Genomic DNA, 18,256 nt, shown 5'->3' with positions numbered 1-18,256 from the left:
GGTGCCTCTCACTCCACGCGGAGCCCCTGAGCTAGCTCCCACGTTATCCCTCCCCCTTCCTCCTCTGCCGTGCTTTTGAGGCCGCGGGAGCTAGTAGGAAAGCGGCGGAGGTGGAGGTGACGGCAGGGGTAACCCAGAGCCCAGCTGACTCCACCTCAGCTGGGCTCTGGGTTACCCCTGCTGCCGCCTCCACCTCCGCCGCTTTCCTACTAGCTCCCGCGGCCTCAAAAGCACGGCAGAGGAGGAAGGGGGAGGGATAACACGGGAGCCAGCTCAGGGGCTCCGCGTGGAGGGAGTGGCACCACTGCCATGGGCAGAGGCGCCAGCGGGAGCTTTGCTGGTGAAAGAGAAGAAGCAAGAGGACTGGCGGCTTTGAAATGCAATCCCCTGGTCCCGCCGGCCGCGGATTTGATTCGGCGTAAGTGGGGGCCGAACACATGCTGAGCCGACTTTGTGCAGTGAGGCGGAGTAATTAACCCCCCCACAAAGAACGTGTGTGTGTGTGTGTGTGTGAGAGAGAGAGAGAGAGAGAATTGGATCAAAATTGGTGGCCAAAGGAGTGGAGGGAGGGAGGGAAGGAAGGAAGGAAGGGAGGGAGGAAGGAAGGAAGGAAGGAAGGAAGGAAGCCCTGCCCCCTGTGAAAAAAACTGAAGATGGAGCAGTGAATGAATAAACCATAAAAGCAACAAACAGTTAATGCGTAAGTAAGCTGAGGAGCAAGTTCTCAACTAAGGAAGCAATATAAGAAAGAAATATAAAAAGCTCAATATGCCAAAACACTTATTTTAGTCTTCATTTAATTACTTGTATTGTAGTCTGATGTAACGTCTTTTTAAAGTTAACGTTAGAAAATATAGGGTACAAAACTTAAATAATAAAAAAATTGTACATTCATTTTGAAAAATAAATGCAATACTTGATTAATTTCATATCTTTATTTAAAATAGTTTTGGCATGGCATATGATTTTATTGACTCAGTTGGAAATGATGTGGATGTTGTATCTGATTCTGAGGTATATATATTCTTAAGTAACATAACATATAGCATATTGTCCAAACTTGCTAGACTATTTAATTGATCTTACTACTTTAAAGGGGGAGAGTTTCATGATAAATTATTTTATTACATTTATGTTGCATTTATATATTATATTTATTACATTTATATTCCACATTATATATTTGTATTGTTATTTAGTGTTTATTGTCAATTTTGATAGATATTATATTGATATATCAATACTGATTTTAATCATACTAAATAACAATTACTGCTATTATTTATCAGCATTAAATATTTACAGTTTTTAATATTGAGTTAGTCATATTTTAGAATAATAGGATTATCTTTTAATAGGATAATTGGCAAGATCTAATTCAAATGTGATGGGTTGCATTCCAAAGGAATGTGAGAGGACAGGTTGCCTGCAAAATGCCAGGACCCAGGACCCTGTTGGTGCCATGTCTCTCTCTAGCCAGTCTAACAATCTAAAAGCTGAGCAGAGAGCCTTTTTTTTTTTCAGGGTGAGCGGAAAAGTATAGTCTTTGAGTGGCACTTTTCATGCCTGGCATTCATCAGGCTGAAACCTCGCTAGCAATCGGCGCTTGACGCTTGGTATGTTGTGCAAATGTCCAGCAGACGTGACAGCAGTTCAAACTGTGGCTCTCTTAGGTGCTCAGGCATGAAACTGTGCCGCTCAAACACTATACTTTTCCACTCACACTGAAAAAAAATTAGAGGGAACATTGGATACAATAATACCCAGTTTTTTCCTGTAATTGAATTTTAAGGAGATTGGTTAGTTAGGTTGCTTGTGCCAAAGTCTTCTTTAAAGATATGTTATGTCCTATATTCTTAAACTCATTTAGAGTGAAGTTCATAAATGTTTAAGAACTTAGAGGTGCTTAGTACCCTGAAGATATTTTGCTCTATACAGTAATATACCTTTATTGTGAAAAAGGGCGTTGGTACTTACCTGATACGCCTCTTCTCATAGAGGGGGGAGGAGTATCCAGAATGGGTTGACCTTATCCTCTCGTGATTGGATTGAGTCAGATAAGCTCTTTGGGCAATGCCCCCTGTCACCAGGTATTTCCCAGTTTTAATGACGAAGAGCTCTATCCGACTCGTTGCACCATTCACTCCAGACTCTTAATTCAGTTCTTAGCTTTTATTGTCTTCAACATCAATATTTATATAACTTCATAAACAATGAACATAACACTTAGTCGTACAAACATAGTCAGGGAGGGACTGGATACTCCTCCCTCTGCTATGAGAAGAGGCGTATCAGGTAAGTACCAACGCCCTTTCTCCATAGTGAGGGGGGAGGAGTATCCAGAATGGGACGTACCAAAGCCTGCACGTCCCTAGGGAGAGAGACCCTGAGGCCGCATGTCCTCCACTCAAGCCTGTTGAGGCATGGGCCCCGCCCTATGAACCACCTGCAACACCCTGCGGCCAAACGAGGCTTCTGCCAAGGCAAAGGAGTCCAGCTTATAGTTCCTAACAAAGGGAGAGGGGGAAGCCCACGTGGCTACCCTGCAGATTTTGGCCAGGGATGCCTGCATGGCACAGACCGTGGATGTCGCTGCGCTCCACGTGGAGTGAGCTGTGATATGATTTGGTGTCTGTAAGCCCTGCGATTGGTATGCAGTGGCAATGCAGGTTCGCAACCACCTGCCTATAGTGGTGAAAGTTACCTTGTTACCCAGGGATCCTGGTTGGAAGGAGACAAACAGAGCTTCAGATTTCCTGTTTGGCCTGGTTCTCCTGAGGTAGATCCTCAGAGCCCTTCTTACGTCCAGAGTGTGCCACTTCTTCTCCAACGGGTGAGAAGGGTCTGGATAGAAGTTGGGCAAAATCAGTTCCTGGGCTCGATGGAAGTAGGAGCACACCTTGGGGATGAAGGACGGATCCAGCTGTAACACCACCCTGTCTAGGTGGAAGACGCAGAGATCCTCCCTGGTGGACAGCGCTTGCAGTTCGGATATCCGCCTGGCGGAGGTGATGGTCACCAGGAACGCCACCTTCAGAGTCAGGAACTTAAGGGAAACTGTTCGTAATGGCTCAAACGGAGCGCCTATTAGAGCGTCCAATACCCTGTGTAAGTCCCAGGAAGGGTACCTGTGTACCGTGGGTGGTTTGAGATTGGAAGCCCCCTTAAGAAATTGCCTGACCATGGGGTGGTGCGTCAAACTCTGGTTTCTGCCACACAGGAGAACTGATGAGAGGAAGTCCAGAACCTGTGGCACCATAGCCTGGATAGGATTGTACCCCCGGGAGTTACACCAAGAGTCAAAGGCCTGCCATGTGGAGCCATAGATGCGCTCTGTGGAAGTCTGCGGGCGGCCTGGATAGTCCTTATCACCCTGGGGAAGAAGAGGTCTTTCCTCAGGATGCTCTGCTCAATTGCCAAGTGGTCAACTGGAACCATTGAGGATCTGGGTGCTCCAGCGACCCCTGGCTGAGGGATATCCTCTCCTGGGGGATTCTCCAGGGCCTCTCCACAGACAGAGACTGGAGATCTGCAAACCATGGCCTCCGGGGCCAGTGAGGAGCCAACAGAACCACTTCTGCCCCCTCCTGAAGGATCTTCCATATGACCCTGGGGATCAGGGGCAAGGGAGGAAAGGCATACAGAAGACCCCTGGGCCATGGACTCCGCAGAACGTCCGTCCCTTCTGCCCCCGTGTCTGGTACCTGGAGAAGAACCTCGGGAGCTGGGTGTTGAGGGGAGTGGCGAACAGATCAACCTCCGGGCGCTTGAAGCGCTCGACCACCTCCTCAAAGATCGCTGGCTGCAGCCTCCACTCTGAATTGTCCACCTTGGCCCGGCTGAGCCAGTCGGCCCTGGTGTTGTCCACCCCCGCTATGTGTTCTGCCCTCAAAGATCGGAGGTTCCTTTCGGCCCACTGTCCCAGACGTTTGGCCTCCTTCATGAGGGCTCTTGATCTGGTCCCCCCCTGCCTTTTTATGTGGGCCTTGATGGTGATATTGTCTGTGAGGACTAATATGTGCTGGCCCCTGAGAGAGTTCTGGAAATGTAACAGGGCCAGGCGGACTGCCCTGAGTTCCAACCAGTTTATGTTGTGAGTCCCTTCTGCCTGAGTCCACTGTCCTTGCACCATCTGAGCCAGCAGATGGGCACCCCACCCGCTAAGACTGGCGTCCATTGTTACCGTCAAGCGGTCTGGTGTCCAGAAAGTTTCGTCCTTCGTGATTGCTGGGGACGTCCACCAAGTCAGGGAGCAGGAAACCTCTACCGGGAGAAGTACCTTGGTCTGTGAACAGCTTGTGCACCTTCGCTGGAACGGCAAGAGGAACCATTGGAGATCTCTGGTGTGGAGGCGAGCCCACGGGACGATGCCAATGGCGGAGACCATGGTGCCTAGCAGTTTAGACAGGGCAAGGACACCTTGCACTTCCTGGCTATCAAGGAGCCTAGCTGTCTAAGCACTATCTGTCTGTCAGGCGACAGAAAAACCATGCCTGTCTGGGTGTCTATTCTGGCTCCTAGGTGAATCAGACTAGTAGAGGGGTGGAGGTGACTCTTGGCTAGGTTTACCATAAACCCGTGGTCCCTCAGGACTGTCATGGTGACGTCTAGATCTTGTGGGGCACCCCTAAAGGAAGATGACTGCAAAAGCAGGTCATTTCAGGTAACATTGGATGCGCACCGGGACCTGTCTCAGGTGCGCTGCCAGCGCTGCCATTACCTTTGTGAATACCCTTGGGGCTGAAGACAGCCCGAAGGGGAGGGCCCGGTACTGATAGTGGTGTCCCATGTAGCAAAACCTGAGATACCTGTGGTGATCCTGGGCAATGGGAACATGCAGGTAAGCTTCTGTGAGGTCTATGGAGGTGAGAAAGTCTCCCTGCCTAACCCCCTTCAAGATAGAGTGCAGGGAGTGCATCTTGAACCTCCTATAATGAATAGAACGGTTCAGGCGTTTCAGATCAAGGATCGCTCTCCAGCCCCCTGAGGCCTTGGGGATGACAAACAGAATGGAGTAGTGCCCCTGACCCTGTTGTTCTGGAGGCACTGGCTGGATCGCCCTGAACTCCAACAGGTGTTGGATGGCCTCCTGCATCAGCAACATCCAGGTCGGGTTCTTTGAAACCGGACATATCCGGAAGAAGCTCGGTGGACTGGAAAGAAATTCAAGTGAAAGGCCATGCCTGATGGTCTTCTGCACCCACCTGTCAGAGGAGGTGAGGTCCCAGCGGTTGGCGAAGTGTGACAGGCACCCCCCAATGGGGAGAACACTGGACCTAGCTTTAATTTTTGCGGAAGGAGTGCCCCCCTCCGCTTCCTCCGTCCCCTTGAAAAGGCCGCTTCTGCTGCCTGCCTCTCTGCTGTCTGTCTGGGTACCTCTGTCTAGCAGGGAATCCCGCCTGGTACTGCCTGTTTCAAGAGAATCCTGCCTCTGACCCCCTAAAGGAGTCCTGACCCTGAAAGAAGGAACCAGAGTTCTGACCCCGGGACTAGGAGCGTCTGGGGTATGGAGTCGTCCTGAAGCTGCCTTTCTTCTGGGCAGTGGCCAGGACCTTCCTCTTGTCCTTGTTCTCAATCAGGAACCGGTCCAGAGCCGAGCCAAAGAGGGAGTCCCCTGTGAAGGGGGCCGAAGCCAGGCGCCACTTGTGACGAACCTCCGCCTGCCACTGCTGTAGCCACAGCAGCCTGAGTGATGCCACCGACGACGCGATCGCCCTGGAAGCAAATCTGGCTGCAGCCAAGGTGGCATCCAATGAAAACTGGATGGCTGCCACCAGCTTGTTGATGTCATGATGTGACCGGACATCTGCTATGGGGGTGCGTTGTGTAGCTCCTGCAGCCACAGCAAGGTGATCTGTTGATGAAGGAGGCTGTGGTGACTGCTTTCACAGCCCAGGCCGCTGCTTGATGACCCCTCTGCAAGGTGAGGTCCGCCTTCTTGTCTTCCACCTTCAAGGCATCCTCTGGCTCCCCAGGTATGTCGGTGGATGTATGAAGAGCCACGACTGGAGCATCTATGGTGAGCTGCGCCAGTAGCTTAGCCAGCTCTTGGTCCACATTGAAGAACACCCTGTCTGAAGAGGAGGGTGAGGGACCAGTTGTAGGAGATGCCCATTGGCGCCTTACCAGGTCGAGGAAGGTCTTTGGCGTAGGAACGGTGTCTGCCTCGATGGCCTGCTCATCAAAGATGTTCTCTGCTGAGAAGCCCTGGCGTTGAGGTGGGGCCTCCGCTGCTCTGTTGCCTAGCTTGACTGTTGCCTTGGCTTTGAAGAGCAGGGACTTAAACAGTGAGGGCTGGAACAACCCGGTGAATGTAGGTTTAGGAGGAGGCATGCCTTCGTCCTCTGACAGCTTGTCCTCCCTGATCTTGCCTTCCTCATTTTCCATGTCACTGTCCTCCTGGGATGAATCTGAGGAGTTGGGGATCTTTTCCGCCTGGGCTTCTGGGAATTCAGGAGCCCTGGGGGTGGGTGGGAGCCCCCCCCCCATGGCTGTGGAAATGCTGCTGCCATGCATTGCTGAAATGCCTGCATCATTATTTCCTGAAAGTTGGGGGCCCCTGTGGGAGGTGTATGGCTGGGGTCTATGCCCCCCTGAGCAGGGGGAATGCCCAAGAGGGGAAGTCCAGTAGGCAAGGCTGCCCCCACAGCAGGAGTGGTAGGGGATTGCCACCCCTGAGTAGCACCCCAAAGTCCTGAGGTGTCTATAGGGATCCTTGCTGGCAGGGCTGGATTCTCCACTGTGCCTCCGCTGGGTAAGGGAGTGCCTGGAGTCTTCCCCCCTTTGCCTGGGGTGGCCTGATGGCTGGCAGCCTTCTTGCAGAGCCTCTCTAAAGCCTTATGCCTCCTCCTTTCGTACTTAGGGGGCTTAGAAGGCTTGTGACCCCTCCTTCCTCTGGATCTGCCCTGGGAGGGAGGTGCTTGCTTTTACATTTAGCCTTTCCTTCCCCCCCTCGGGCAGTCTTTGGGGAAGCCACTGACCTGGATGCTTGCTCTTCTGCCCCTCCGGTGGGGCTGCAGTCCATGCTTGCAGCTGCCTGGGATTCTTGTTCCTGGTAGCTGCTGGGCGCCGCCATCTTAGACCACGTGGGTCCTCCCGGCTTCAAAATGGCGCCACCCGGCTTGCAAAGGGGTGTGAAATTTAAAAGTACCTGAAGAGCGGCTTGTGCTCCAGGGAGTGTCGCGCGCCCTCTCAGCCAGATTCTCTTCCTCCTGCCTCTTCTCCGATGCCGCTGTGGCCAGAAAAGGCTTCTTCTGCTTCCTCACAATCCTCTGGCCACGTGGAGGCAGCGCAGGCGCTCTGGGGCGTTTGGGAAGCCTAGGTTCGTTGCTCAACCCCTGAGGGGAGCGACGGAGCACTCCAGCGATTTACAATCCTCCACGGCTAGGTCTTGCCTCCAGGAGGCCTGTGCCCTATCCTCCTGCTGCCCGGCCAAGGTCCTCACTGTGTTTTTTCAGATTCACTCAGTGGCCAGGGCAGCGTGCCACCTCAGGGGAGCTAGTGGCAGTCCCGATCCTGCAGGAGGAGGCTGTGCGCGGTGCAGGGAGGAAAGACTCGACGGGTCCAAATGAATTCTCTTTAAATCCTAGTAAATTGCTGGAGATCCAGAATGGGCAACCTCTCATGATCGGTATGAGTCAGAAAAACTGGGGAATACCTGGTGCCAGGGGGCGTTGCCCAAAGGGCTTATCTGACTCAATCCAATCACGAGAGGATAAGGTCAACCCATTCTGGATACTCCTTCCCCCTCACTATGGAGAAAGTGAATAGGGTTTTTTTTGCATTTTGAAAAGAAAAACCTACTTAATGAGTTCATTATTTATTAGCAATTGACATACAGTTTGCTGTTGTGAAACAATTGGGCATGGAGACAATTGTAAATACTTCAGTTGTTGTAATCTAACCTTTTCCCCTCTTTCTTTATCTGCAGGAAGGAAAAGGGAATGGTTTAAGATAGATGATGCCATAAAAGTTCTGCAGTATCACAAACCTGTACAGGCTTCATACTTTGAAACCTTAAGGCAAGGCTATTTGGCTAATAATGGCACTCCTGTGGTGACCACTTCATTCTCGAAGGAGAGCTCACTATCCGACATCAGATGACTGAAGATAATCATATCAGAGAAGTTTGAAACATAGACTGAAACTTGGATTTCCTTTCTTCCCCTCTTCTCGCCGCTTTCACATGCGTTCTTTGGTAAACAAGACATGTGCAGCAGCCTTTGGCAGAGCAGATGTTTGAGTGTTGCATTATAGTGCAAAGTGGGTGGTTTGGGGTTTTTTTGTTTTTGCTTTTTCTTGGATATGTATTTTGTAATACACATTTTGTGCATGAAGTGCCCCTTCCCTATTAACAAAAAAAATTGACAATGTGAACAGCAAGGCTATTACTTTCATCTATGCCTTGTCTTCTGAAATGTTCTTGTATATACTATTCCAACCATAGCCAAATCTCTTATCTTTTCAGTAAAGAAGGCTACAAATGTGAGATCAATTCTTTATGTCTTAGATTTTGTACTGTAAGGTACTGTTGAGGTCTGTGTGGTGGCCACTTGCTCCACATCTGCACGTAACATTTTTTAGAGGGAGAAATCTAACACTGATTTTGCAAGATTTTTTTTTAAAAAAACACAAGCTGCTTCTATAAAGAGGGCTTCATAAACTTGTCTGCCTTGTTCTTTAAAAAAAAAATCTTTACGACAGTGTTAGTGGCTGAGCCAGTTTCATTCCCTGCATCCTATTCCCTGACCCAAACTTAATACAATGAGACTGGAAGGAGACTTGCAAAGCATCCCTGATGCTCAATTCTTTCTATAGTTTCAACCATTATGTCATGTAACAATGGACAGAATCACAAAGAATTGGTTATCATTCATTCAAAAGCATATGGGGTCAGAAACCTAATGAATTCTAATTTGAGTAAATAGGAATCAGGGATTCGAAATGAGTTTAAAAATGTGAACTGGAACATCAAGCACTAATGTGTAAAATGATTTATCTTCCTGTTGCATACTGCTGGTGTCTTTTTTTGGTCCATATGCCTTACATCTTACTGAACTGGATATTGTAATTTGTGCTAAAGCATTGGATTGTACTTTGAGTGTCACCTCATGGTGGGACAGTCACTTTATGTCCCTGAAAAGAATTCCCAGGGAAAAATTCAAGTGTCCAGTCTCCTTTGTCTGTAATATTGTATCATGGAGCACACTCAGAATTATAGACTTAATTTCTTAAGCAGCAAAGGTACAGCTAGTTCCCAAGTAGAATTGTTTATATGGGGATCTGTGTCATTTAATAGGATAGTTAACCTGATACATTGGCACACATCACATTTTTGTTTCTGTTGATGTTTCATACTGTCTTGATTTGCCAATAGTGTTGTCTTGTTTTTTTGGAACGGGCTGTGGGAGGGGGTGGATCTGGGTAGTTTGGGGAGGGGCATTAGTTCATCCCTGGCTTGAGACAGGACCTAGTTGCTATATTTGGTGACTACTTCTTTGTCACAGTATAGCTAAGATGTGAAATTAAACCTGCAGTACTCCAATTTAATAGATAATTCTCCCTCCCCCTTATATGCTTAAAATACATTTAAAATATTCTGAAATAGTCATACAGCCTGATGAAAAATAAATTAGTATAGTTTCTTCAATGGACAGTTGCTATAGAACCAATAATATGTTTTTTTTAGTTTTGAATTCCCTACTTTCTGTTAATAGGATAGGATTTCTTAATATGGTATCACTGAAACCAAAAGCAATACACAGTACATGCTGAAAGGTGCAGTTGAAACAAGTGGCTTAAACTTGATCTTGAACAAATGAAAAATTATGTTATGCCACTTTATTGCCCTTCATTTTAACAAATAATAAAATTTAGCTGAATGAGCTTGACTAATGTCTTGAAGCGTACAATACAATAATTATTTATTTTACTAAGTATACGTGTAACACTATCCAGGATAGCAAACTATTGCCTTTAACTAAAGGTTTTGTGTCTCATTGAACTGATTAGGACACAGACAACTGAAAGAGAACTGAGACTCCTGATGGAGAGACTGCAGTTTTAATATCTATAGCATGCACACTTTTTTAAAACTCTAAAATGTTTTTATAGGGCTGTTAAACTGACACTTTAGAATAGAATATTGTTAATGATATTCTAATAGTGATTTCTTGTTTGCTTGGGAAAAATAAATTGTGCCAAGAAAGTAGTTTAATGTGGGATGAATGATGCTGTTTATACAACTGCACTGAGTTGCTGATGTTTGCCTTCTGAACTGGAAGTGGAAGATGTGTCTCCTGGGGTATAAACTGTCTGGATTATTGGTAAACTTCCTCCTGTTTACTAAAATTCACTATTACACCTCCTTTTAATGCACTATATTCATACCTTTTCCAGCATCTCAGGGTACTCTGTAATAAACAAGCCAAGAAGCTGTAGTAATACAATGAAAATGCATTATATCAATTCACTTTTTCACATTTCTAATTACACTGGAAGTTCCCACATTGTCAAAACATGCATCAAGAAAGAGAATTTTCAAATACAGTTTATTCTAAGTAGGCAAGTTGGTCACCATATTGGACTTTAAACATTTTAATCCTTCAGTGATTGCTGGATTTGTCGATTAAAATGCAGATTGTTTTGATCTTTATTTACAAAACTCTTAACTTTACATACTGAAATTAAGAATTGCTGGCAGGAACAATAAAATCATGTGAAAATCGTTCTTTCCCTATAAAATGGTTTAGTAATTATGTTTGGCAATCAGATATTCAGGAGATCAGGTATTTTCTCCAAAAAAAATGTATTACTTAGCCATGGGTTTTATTTTTATGTATAGATTTCTGGTCCTTCACTGTTTCAGAAGAGGCTCAACATTTGCCAGAATTAGTTGAACTTGCACACTTTTTGATTTAAATATTTGCTGGAACAGTGCAAGTAGTATTCTGGATTTGTAGTTATGTATAAGTTCAAATGAGATACCAATACTCTCATCAGATGAATACTAGATGGGCTTTTGCGTTATGTGTGCTCTATGCCAGCCCTTAATAGAGTGGCACACTGGTGTAGATATCCTTTGGAAAAGGAACTTTGGAGCATAAATATGGCATCTATTTGCAACTATTTAAAGTAGTTGCATTTTTTCGTGGGATCACATGGCTTTCCTCTACAGCTACCAGGATTCTGGGGAAAGATGGGACTACTTTAAAGAGCTGCAGACAGCTGCCATCTTCCTGCCCCTATGTGCTCTGAAGAGTTCTTTAAAGAGTCAGATCTAAAGCATTGTATAGCCTTACTTTCTAAGTCAGGTGACAGTGCTACTTAAAATTTGTTTGTGACTGTTAATTGGAACATAGTATCTACTGAAGCATAGTTAATTGGAAACAGTAGCATTGTGAGTTAAAATGCACAACTTACGTTACAATTTCCAATATGGAAATTTCTTATTAGGAAGACAAAGGTTCAGGCTCTCTGTAGTCATATCTAATATCCCATGCCCTAAAATACATTAGTAATTACCTAATACATTCTTCTCTGTTTTGATGTCTAGATTAGAAAGTGTATGGGATGTAGTGGTAGAATATGCAGGAGTATTTTACTATGAATTATCCTTTGAGTTTAACCTTGAATCAGTTAGAATGTCTGAAAATGGAGTGGTGGATCAACTTTGAAGAGTTTAGCCTAAAAGTATTGCAATGATTTTAATAGCAGTTTTTCTTCCACTCAAAATATTATATTTGTTAACAGTATTCTTAATTTTGTTCCTCACTCTTCAGCTGCCTCCTTTTTTTCAATAAGCTTATTTTATTTGTTTTTAAATCTGCCAATAAAAAAATAAAGTGCCGTATTATCCTAGCTAGTGCTTATGTAGGAATATGCAATTAGATATGTTAGCTATCTAATTTGCATTTGTGAAATTGTTTTGGCACTTGAATTTACATAATTCCCATAAATGCCAATATTTCTTTTTCTCTACAACTCTGTTTTGTTGATATGATAGGCAGCAATAGTATTCTGTGAAATGGATAAGTGGATGGATCTCTTCTCCCCATTCTGATTTGTACTAGATTCTTAGACATTAGCTCAGATGATTGGGAAGGGACACCTTCCATGCCTGCTTCCTTTGTGTAGCTTGCTACCTCCAAGTATACAACATAAGAAGTATTGAAGAAAAATGGTCTGGGGTATGCCTATATTTAGAACAACATTGAGGAAGTGTTTAGAGAGAAAATTGGACTTAAAATCCAATTTTGAGGAGGGAGGATCATTCTTACAATTGCAATTAATATTCTAAACCTCTTGAAGTTCATACTTGTAAGCTTAAAAATACAAGCCCAGCAACTACATGCAATTGCTCGTAAGCAGTGAAATTCGAATTAGAGCATGTGTTAGTGAAAATTCTGGGAGTGTTTATGTGGTGGTGATTCTTGATTTGCTTGTTTCCTAATGTTAAAAGTACATTTGCTCCTGAATAGAGATAATATCAAACATTGTGCATATTTCTTAATGCTTGCTTGATTTTGTTTGTCATTATAGCTGTCCCCAGGTAGTGGGTATTGTTTTGGAAAGGGTGGGGAACTGAGAGTCAGTAGTGCTGTGGGACTATTTTGCACTGGAGGGGTATGTATGTATACTTCAAACCCTGTAATAAAGAAGCTGCTTTTGAGTACATTTTGCCACCTCTTGTGATAACAGATTTTATTAGAAGCTACTTTCAATGTGATTGCTTGGCATGAATGTTGAGTTCTTGTAAAATGATGACATTTAGTATTTCACACACATTTGAAAAATAGGCTAATGGTTATTTAAAATCTTCTCTAATTTCACAATCACTCACAAAAGCAGTTGGTCACTGGGCATGTATCTGAAATGACATGAACATTATCATCAAAATAGTTTCTTCATATCAAAATTCTCAAGACAATTGCTTCTACTTATTGCTTATCTATGTCTGAATGTAGATATTATAAAGGCTTTTCAGCTGAAGTGCTGCATTATTGATCACATTTGTAACTTTGAGTTAATCCTTTTTTTCTAAAAATGCCTAGGGTTGATGAAAGAACATTTATTTCACAATCTTACATGTTTTATTTATTCTCTTGAATTGCCTTCTGTCTTCAATAAGATATACAGTAGCAATTACAGAAATTGACCCCAATATAACCATTCACCCCATACACTTCTATTTAGGCACTAGGCATCCTAGTGATAAAAAGTCAAGAAGATGTGTTTAAGACAATTTCGTAAACTTGCTTTAAAATACTGGATTACATATTCCAATGATATGATATGGCTCAGTTTTTATAGGGCATGTCAAATTTTTCAGTTTTCTATTTGGAAACATTAAGGGTGCTCAAAAATTGTGACATGCCTTTGGGATTATAAAAATATTTTGGTTACTTTAATATAATTTAGATGTGCTTGGTAACTAACTATATAAATATCCCAACTTTTTAACATTTTGTTTGTTTCATAATGCAGTCTCATATACATTTATCTCAAAATGTAAATAATATAGTTACTGTTATCAGCATACTTGTCACTAATGTCTACTCATGCTGAAAACGTCAAATATTTTGCCGGGATGTTGAATGCACATCCTTCCTTTTAAATTGCTACTATATATGTATTCCTTCTCTCTTTCCTCAATTTAATGAAAAGGAAATATGGATGGAAGCATCTTTATAAATATATTCAATTAAAATTATTTCAGATAAAGCAGGATTTATAATGGATACTAAACTGATCTTACTTGAACATTTTACCCTAGAAGCTTGGCAATTTGATTAGTTACTCTTAGACCTGAGTGCAGTACTAAATTGAATGTCCAAGAATTGTACTGCTGCAAAGAATAGAATTATTTGTATGTATTTCTCAAGATTTCGAAATTCTAGACCATGAATTTTATTACAACTATCAGTACCTTGATGAAAAAATATTCAAAATTGAGTATAGCTAACAGGTGAGCCCATAAGATCAAACACAAGAAATTTCAGTCATCATCTCCCAGGATCATCCTGGTTCTTTACACCAGAATGGTGTGCTTGTTCCTGTTTCCTCTGGTAGGATGTGCTTTACCTAACATCTTTCTCCTATCTGGTATGTGAAATGGGCAAATCTCTTAAACTTCTGTTTATTTTGTTGGTAATTAAAATTCAAAGGTTGCAATAAAGTCTAAAATGCTACTACTGTACCTGGCTATATAAAACAGAGGTATGTCGATAGAGGATTCTACCCAGTCTCCCCTCCTTGGGAAATAGTCAAATATTAAAAGAAATAAACCTACTATTAAAGAAGATCTAATACATAAAACCCCATTTTTTATACATTCACACATTGTTTTGCAAAATATATATGATGTGGTTAATTTGGATGAAACACAGCTCATACAACTAAACTAAGAATTCCCAAAGAAAATGCAGCTGCTTCAGGTAGAAGATGCATATTGTAAATGAAGCAGTCTTTGACCAGAATGTTTCAGGTAACAAGATGATAGTACAGAATAAATATTGTTAGGAATAGCCTAGAGCAAAATAAGACTTAGCTTTTAACTTGTTTGAGGCATTTTCATAAATTATTTTTTGACTTCAAGTCTCATTTCTCTAATTATTGTTTAGTTAACAAGTCTTCCCTTTCCCCTCCAAGGCCATGTGTTATACTCACTACAGAAACTAACTCTAAAGAAGCTATTTTATCACCACTCACCCATGCACTTTAAAGATGACAGAAAGGTAGAATGCTTGGAACTGAATCAAACTTTTGAACCCTAACCCTGTTTTTCAAACAGCACGATCTCCATATTTAAATAAATGAACTGAGAGAAGGAATCACCACTATTGGGGTATAGGGTTGATTATTTAGAGAATAGGAACATTCTTCTATGATTCATTACAATAGTATGAGACTAAATACAGATAATTGTGTTTTTGTGGTTCCTGCCTGGCAAAAGCTACAATTTTGCATGTAAAAATGAATATATCATCTCAGGGTTAGAAGTACTGGCAAATGTGTCTGCTTCAGGTGATTGTTTTTTTAGTAGAAGTGTAAGCAATGTGAATCACCCAGTTACCTAGTTGAGTTAGGCAGTGTAGAAATTTAATAAATAAAAATGTGTTTTAAAACATTATGGTATTTCTAAAGCTGATTGTTCTGGGTTAGTTTGGGCTACATGAAATCTATAACAACCACTAAGAAAAAAATGATACAGTTTTATATGTATTATAAACTCTCTGCCATATTTTAAGATAGGATTGCAAATTGACACACCCGCTATTTTTTATGATTTGTATGCAGAGAGATTTTCTAAGGGCTTGTATTTTGGTGGTTTTCTATCATGATAGCAAAATAATTTCTGACATCCTTTCCAACATATTTCAAATCAGTTATCCATGCAGAGAACTGAAAGACAAAATGTGGACATCTTGCTTGGCATCAACTCCCTAATGTACAAACTGGTTGGAAAGAAACTGGAGACTATTCAAATCCCACTATTGATGTCCTAATTGAATACAAGGAATATATATTAGTCTTTGTAGGACAATTTGATGCATTTCAGAAATAGGCCTTATTGAACTGGATTAAATTTATTCTCAGGTAAGTGCCTAACATTGCAGGCCTAGTTTTTCTCCCTCTTCATTTAATTTTTCCATTTATATTTCTTATGATCTGTTGAACTGAAGAATGACATGGAGCTCTCTCAAGACACAGTGCTGACAAGGTAGATCTACAGCTAGGCAAGAAAGACAGCAAAGAATGAATAGTGAGTACATTCAGAAGTGTTTTTGCTGCCCTTTTAAATTCTGTTTTGATTTTTGTTCAAAAATGTCTCAAACACTGAGCAATGATTTAAATGATTTTTTTAATATACGCCTTTTATAACTTCTAATATATTCCATTCACATCGTTGGTCATAATGACATTTTCTAGAAACAGAATGGCAACCTTCAAAAATTCAGGTCTACTCTTCCCACAAGGAATGCAAGGTTCTCAATTATGTAGACTAACAACCGCTGCTTTGTAATAAATACAAGCCAATTAAAATATAACAATAAAAATTGTACAAGTTTGTTTGCCTTTTAAGAAATCCTTATACATCATAATATTGCCTCCATCCTACTGATGCTTAGTGGGCTTGATACTCTTCCTGAGAGGTGCAGAGGTTTAACTGTATTTTCGATATTCAGCAAGTCTAGAGTGACACAGGTTTCTGAATGAAAGTACGAGGAAGACTGTAATCTTAGAATTGGAGAATAATAGGTTGAAGAGGAAGAACGATAAGATTAGATATTACAACGGGTAGGAGCTAAGTGAAAGAACTGAACTAATTTTGGTTAGTTTGATGGTTTGTGAATAAAAGAATTACAAAGAAATACTTCTTTTTATAATGTGTACATAAAACGATGGAACATAATTGTTTGAAGATACCAATTTATAAGCTTTTATAAGAGGGCTTCAGCAGATAATGGAATAAGTACCTTTTGGTGTGTACTAGTCTGGACACTTGTATATCTAAATATCTTAGCTCTAAATACTCACTGCAGGGGAACAGCCACAGAAGGTTCTTGTCTCACATCCTGTTTTGGATTTTTCAGTTAGTCATAGATGTGACTTGTGGCTTGTTTTATGAAAACATCCACTTATTTGTAATAGTGTGGTCAGAAGAGCAGTTCCTTCATCTCTCATAACTATTGGTTCAGGATCCTAGATTTGAATAGCTTGTACTACATTAGCACAGAGTCATTTTTCTTCACTGATTTAAGCTCCCACTTCAAAGTGGAAATAATAAAGAGTGTAGAAGATTAGGTCTCAGAAAGAAATTAGGAAATCCAAAAGGATGCTCCGTTTAAGTTAAACTAAAATAGACAGGACAAAAATGATTTTATATTCAAATTCTCCATCTCCCAAATGGTAGAACTCAGATCAGTTTTAGCATACTTTCCCTTCATGAAATCTGGTCATTATTGTTTACAGTGTTTTTAAATATCCAGCTTTTATCCTTAACTTTTATAAGAAAATAGAAATCATTGCTCTTGAGAATACAATTTGTGTCATGAATTGTAGACCTCATATCTGCATGCAGATGCTGTGATGATGCTCCTTTCTTTGCTTCCAGTCCATAATAAATGGTTGTTCTGTCCTCACTGGGATATTCTCTGCATGCCTGCTCACATCCTTTTGTTCCAGTTGAATTGGCTGTTGCTGTTTCTTTATGCCTAGCATGATTCATAGGCAATATCAGGGGCAACCTGGCTTTGTTCCCTACACAGGGCTGATCTATACCAGGTTTACTGGTGACAAGTGCCTATTACACTACTAGCCTATGCTGTGAAAGCCACAAGATACAGAACTAGCTGTGTGACTTGGGACCACTTCTTTTGCAGCCCTGGACCAGAAAGTTAAAACATGTCTTACCTGTCAACCCACATTAGACTAGTGTGGTAGTGAAGAAGAGACCTTCATCCTGTATTGGATTGATTTATGTTGTTGTTGTTGATGATGATAATAACATTTATAAATAAAACAAATAGTTTAAAAAAATACATTGCCTTCTCCAGAACTTTCTGAAAGTAATTGTTCCATATTGTGCTGTTATTAGAATCAAGTTAAAGCCATTAGGTAGATTTTTCAATCCTTCCACACAGTTCATTGTATGTGAGTACCTAAACGAGGAGTGTTGGAGTTAAATATATAATCCTCAACCTGATCATCAGAACTTTTACCTATGAATGAGCTGACTAACATAGCACAGATTCTCCATTAAGAATCTTGACTGGATAAAATGGGGTTGATTCATTCACGCAAGCAACCCTTAAATTATCATAGTTTCCTCTTATTTAACAAAAGCTGCCTCCATGCTGAGGACTATATTTTTTGGCAAAAATAACCTTCCTCCCAGAGGAGGTATTTTGCCTTTCTGAGAATTCTCTACACCCCCCCCCCTTCTGTGATACTTTCCCCTCTAAAAATTGGCTAGAACTGAAGGCAATGCTCATATGAGATTGAGTCACTGTTATAAAGGCATCACAAGACAGGGCGCCTTATTTCCAATCCCTTTTCGGCTAATTCCTAGGATTTATTTTCCATAACTTACCTCTGACCACACATTGGACGGTGGACAGTTGTTACACAACTGTGAAATCCGCAAAATATTTACACCGATGAGTCACAGCCAGACCAGAGTTCGATGCCCACCCACTTCAACCTTGTATTTTGTTTTCTTGTCGACCGTTTTCAGAACCTAGTTTCAAAGTAC

The 18,256-nt window shown here is 42.1% G+C and overlaps 1 protein-coding gene and 1 long non-coding RNA gene across 2 annotated transcripts in view; one reads left to right on the top strand and one right to left on the bottom strand.

Moving 5' to 3' along the window:
• NUDT3 (nudix hydrolase 3) overlaps positions 1-12,322 on the top strand; it is a 41,359-nt gene extending 29,037 nt beyond the window's left edge. Inside the window, exon 5 of the mRNA XM_032217285.1 lies at positions 7,931-12,322. Within this exon, the coding sequence (XP_032073176.1) occupies positions 7,931-8,103 (173 nt within the window). The 3' untranslated portion in view covers positions 8,104-12,322. The remainder of the gene's footprint in view (positions 1-7,930) is intronic.
• LOC116508653 lies at positions 11,762-18,170 on the bottom strand. Its single transcript, XR_004255392.1, has 2 exons — positions 18,095-18,170; positions 11,762-17,663 (listed from the first exon to the last, which is right to left on the bottom strand). It is a non-coding gene; the product is annotated as an uncharacterized LOC116508653 (long non-coding RNA).
• Positions 18,171-18,256: the final 86 nt, after the last annotated feature.

Source organism: Thamnophis elegans, chromosome 5 (assembly GCF_009769535.1).
Source record: "Thamnophis elegans isolate rThaEle1 chromosome 5, rThaEle1.pri, whole genome shotgun sequence".
In the NCBI taxonomy this organism is placed as follows: Eukaryota; Metazoa; Chordata; class Lepidosauria; order Squamata; family Colubridae; genus Thamnophis; species Thamnophis elegans.
This window is presented reverse-complemented; position numbering and strand designations above follow the sequence as displayed.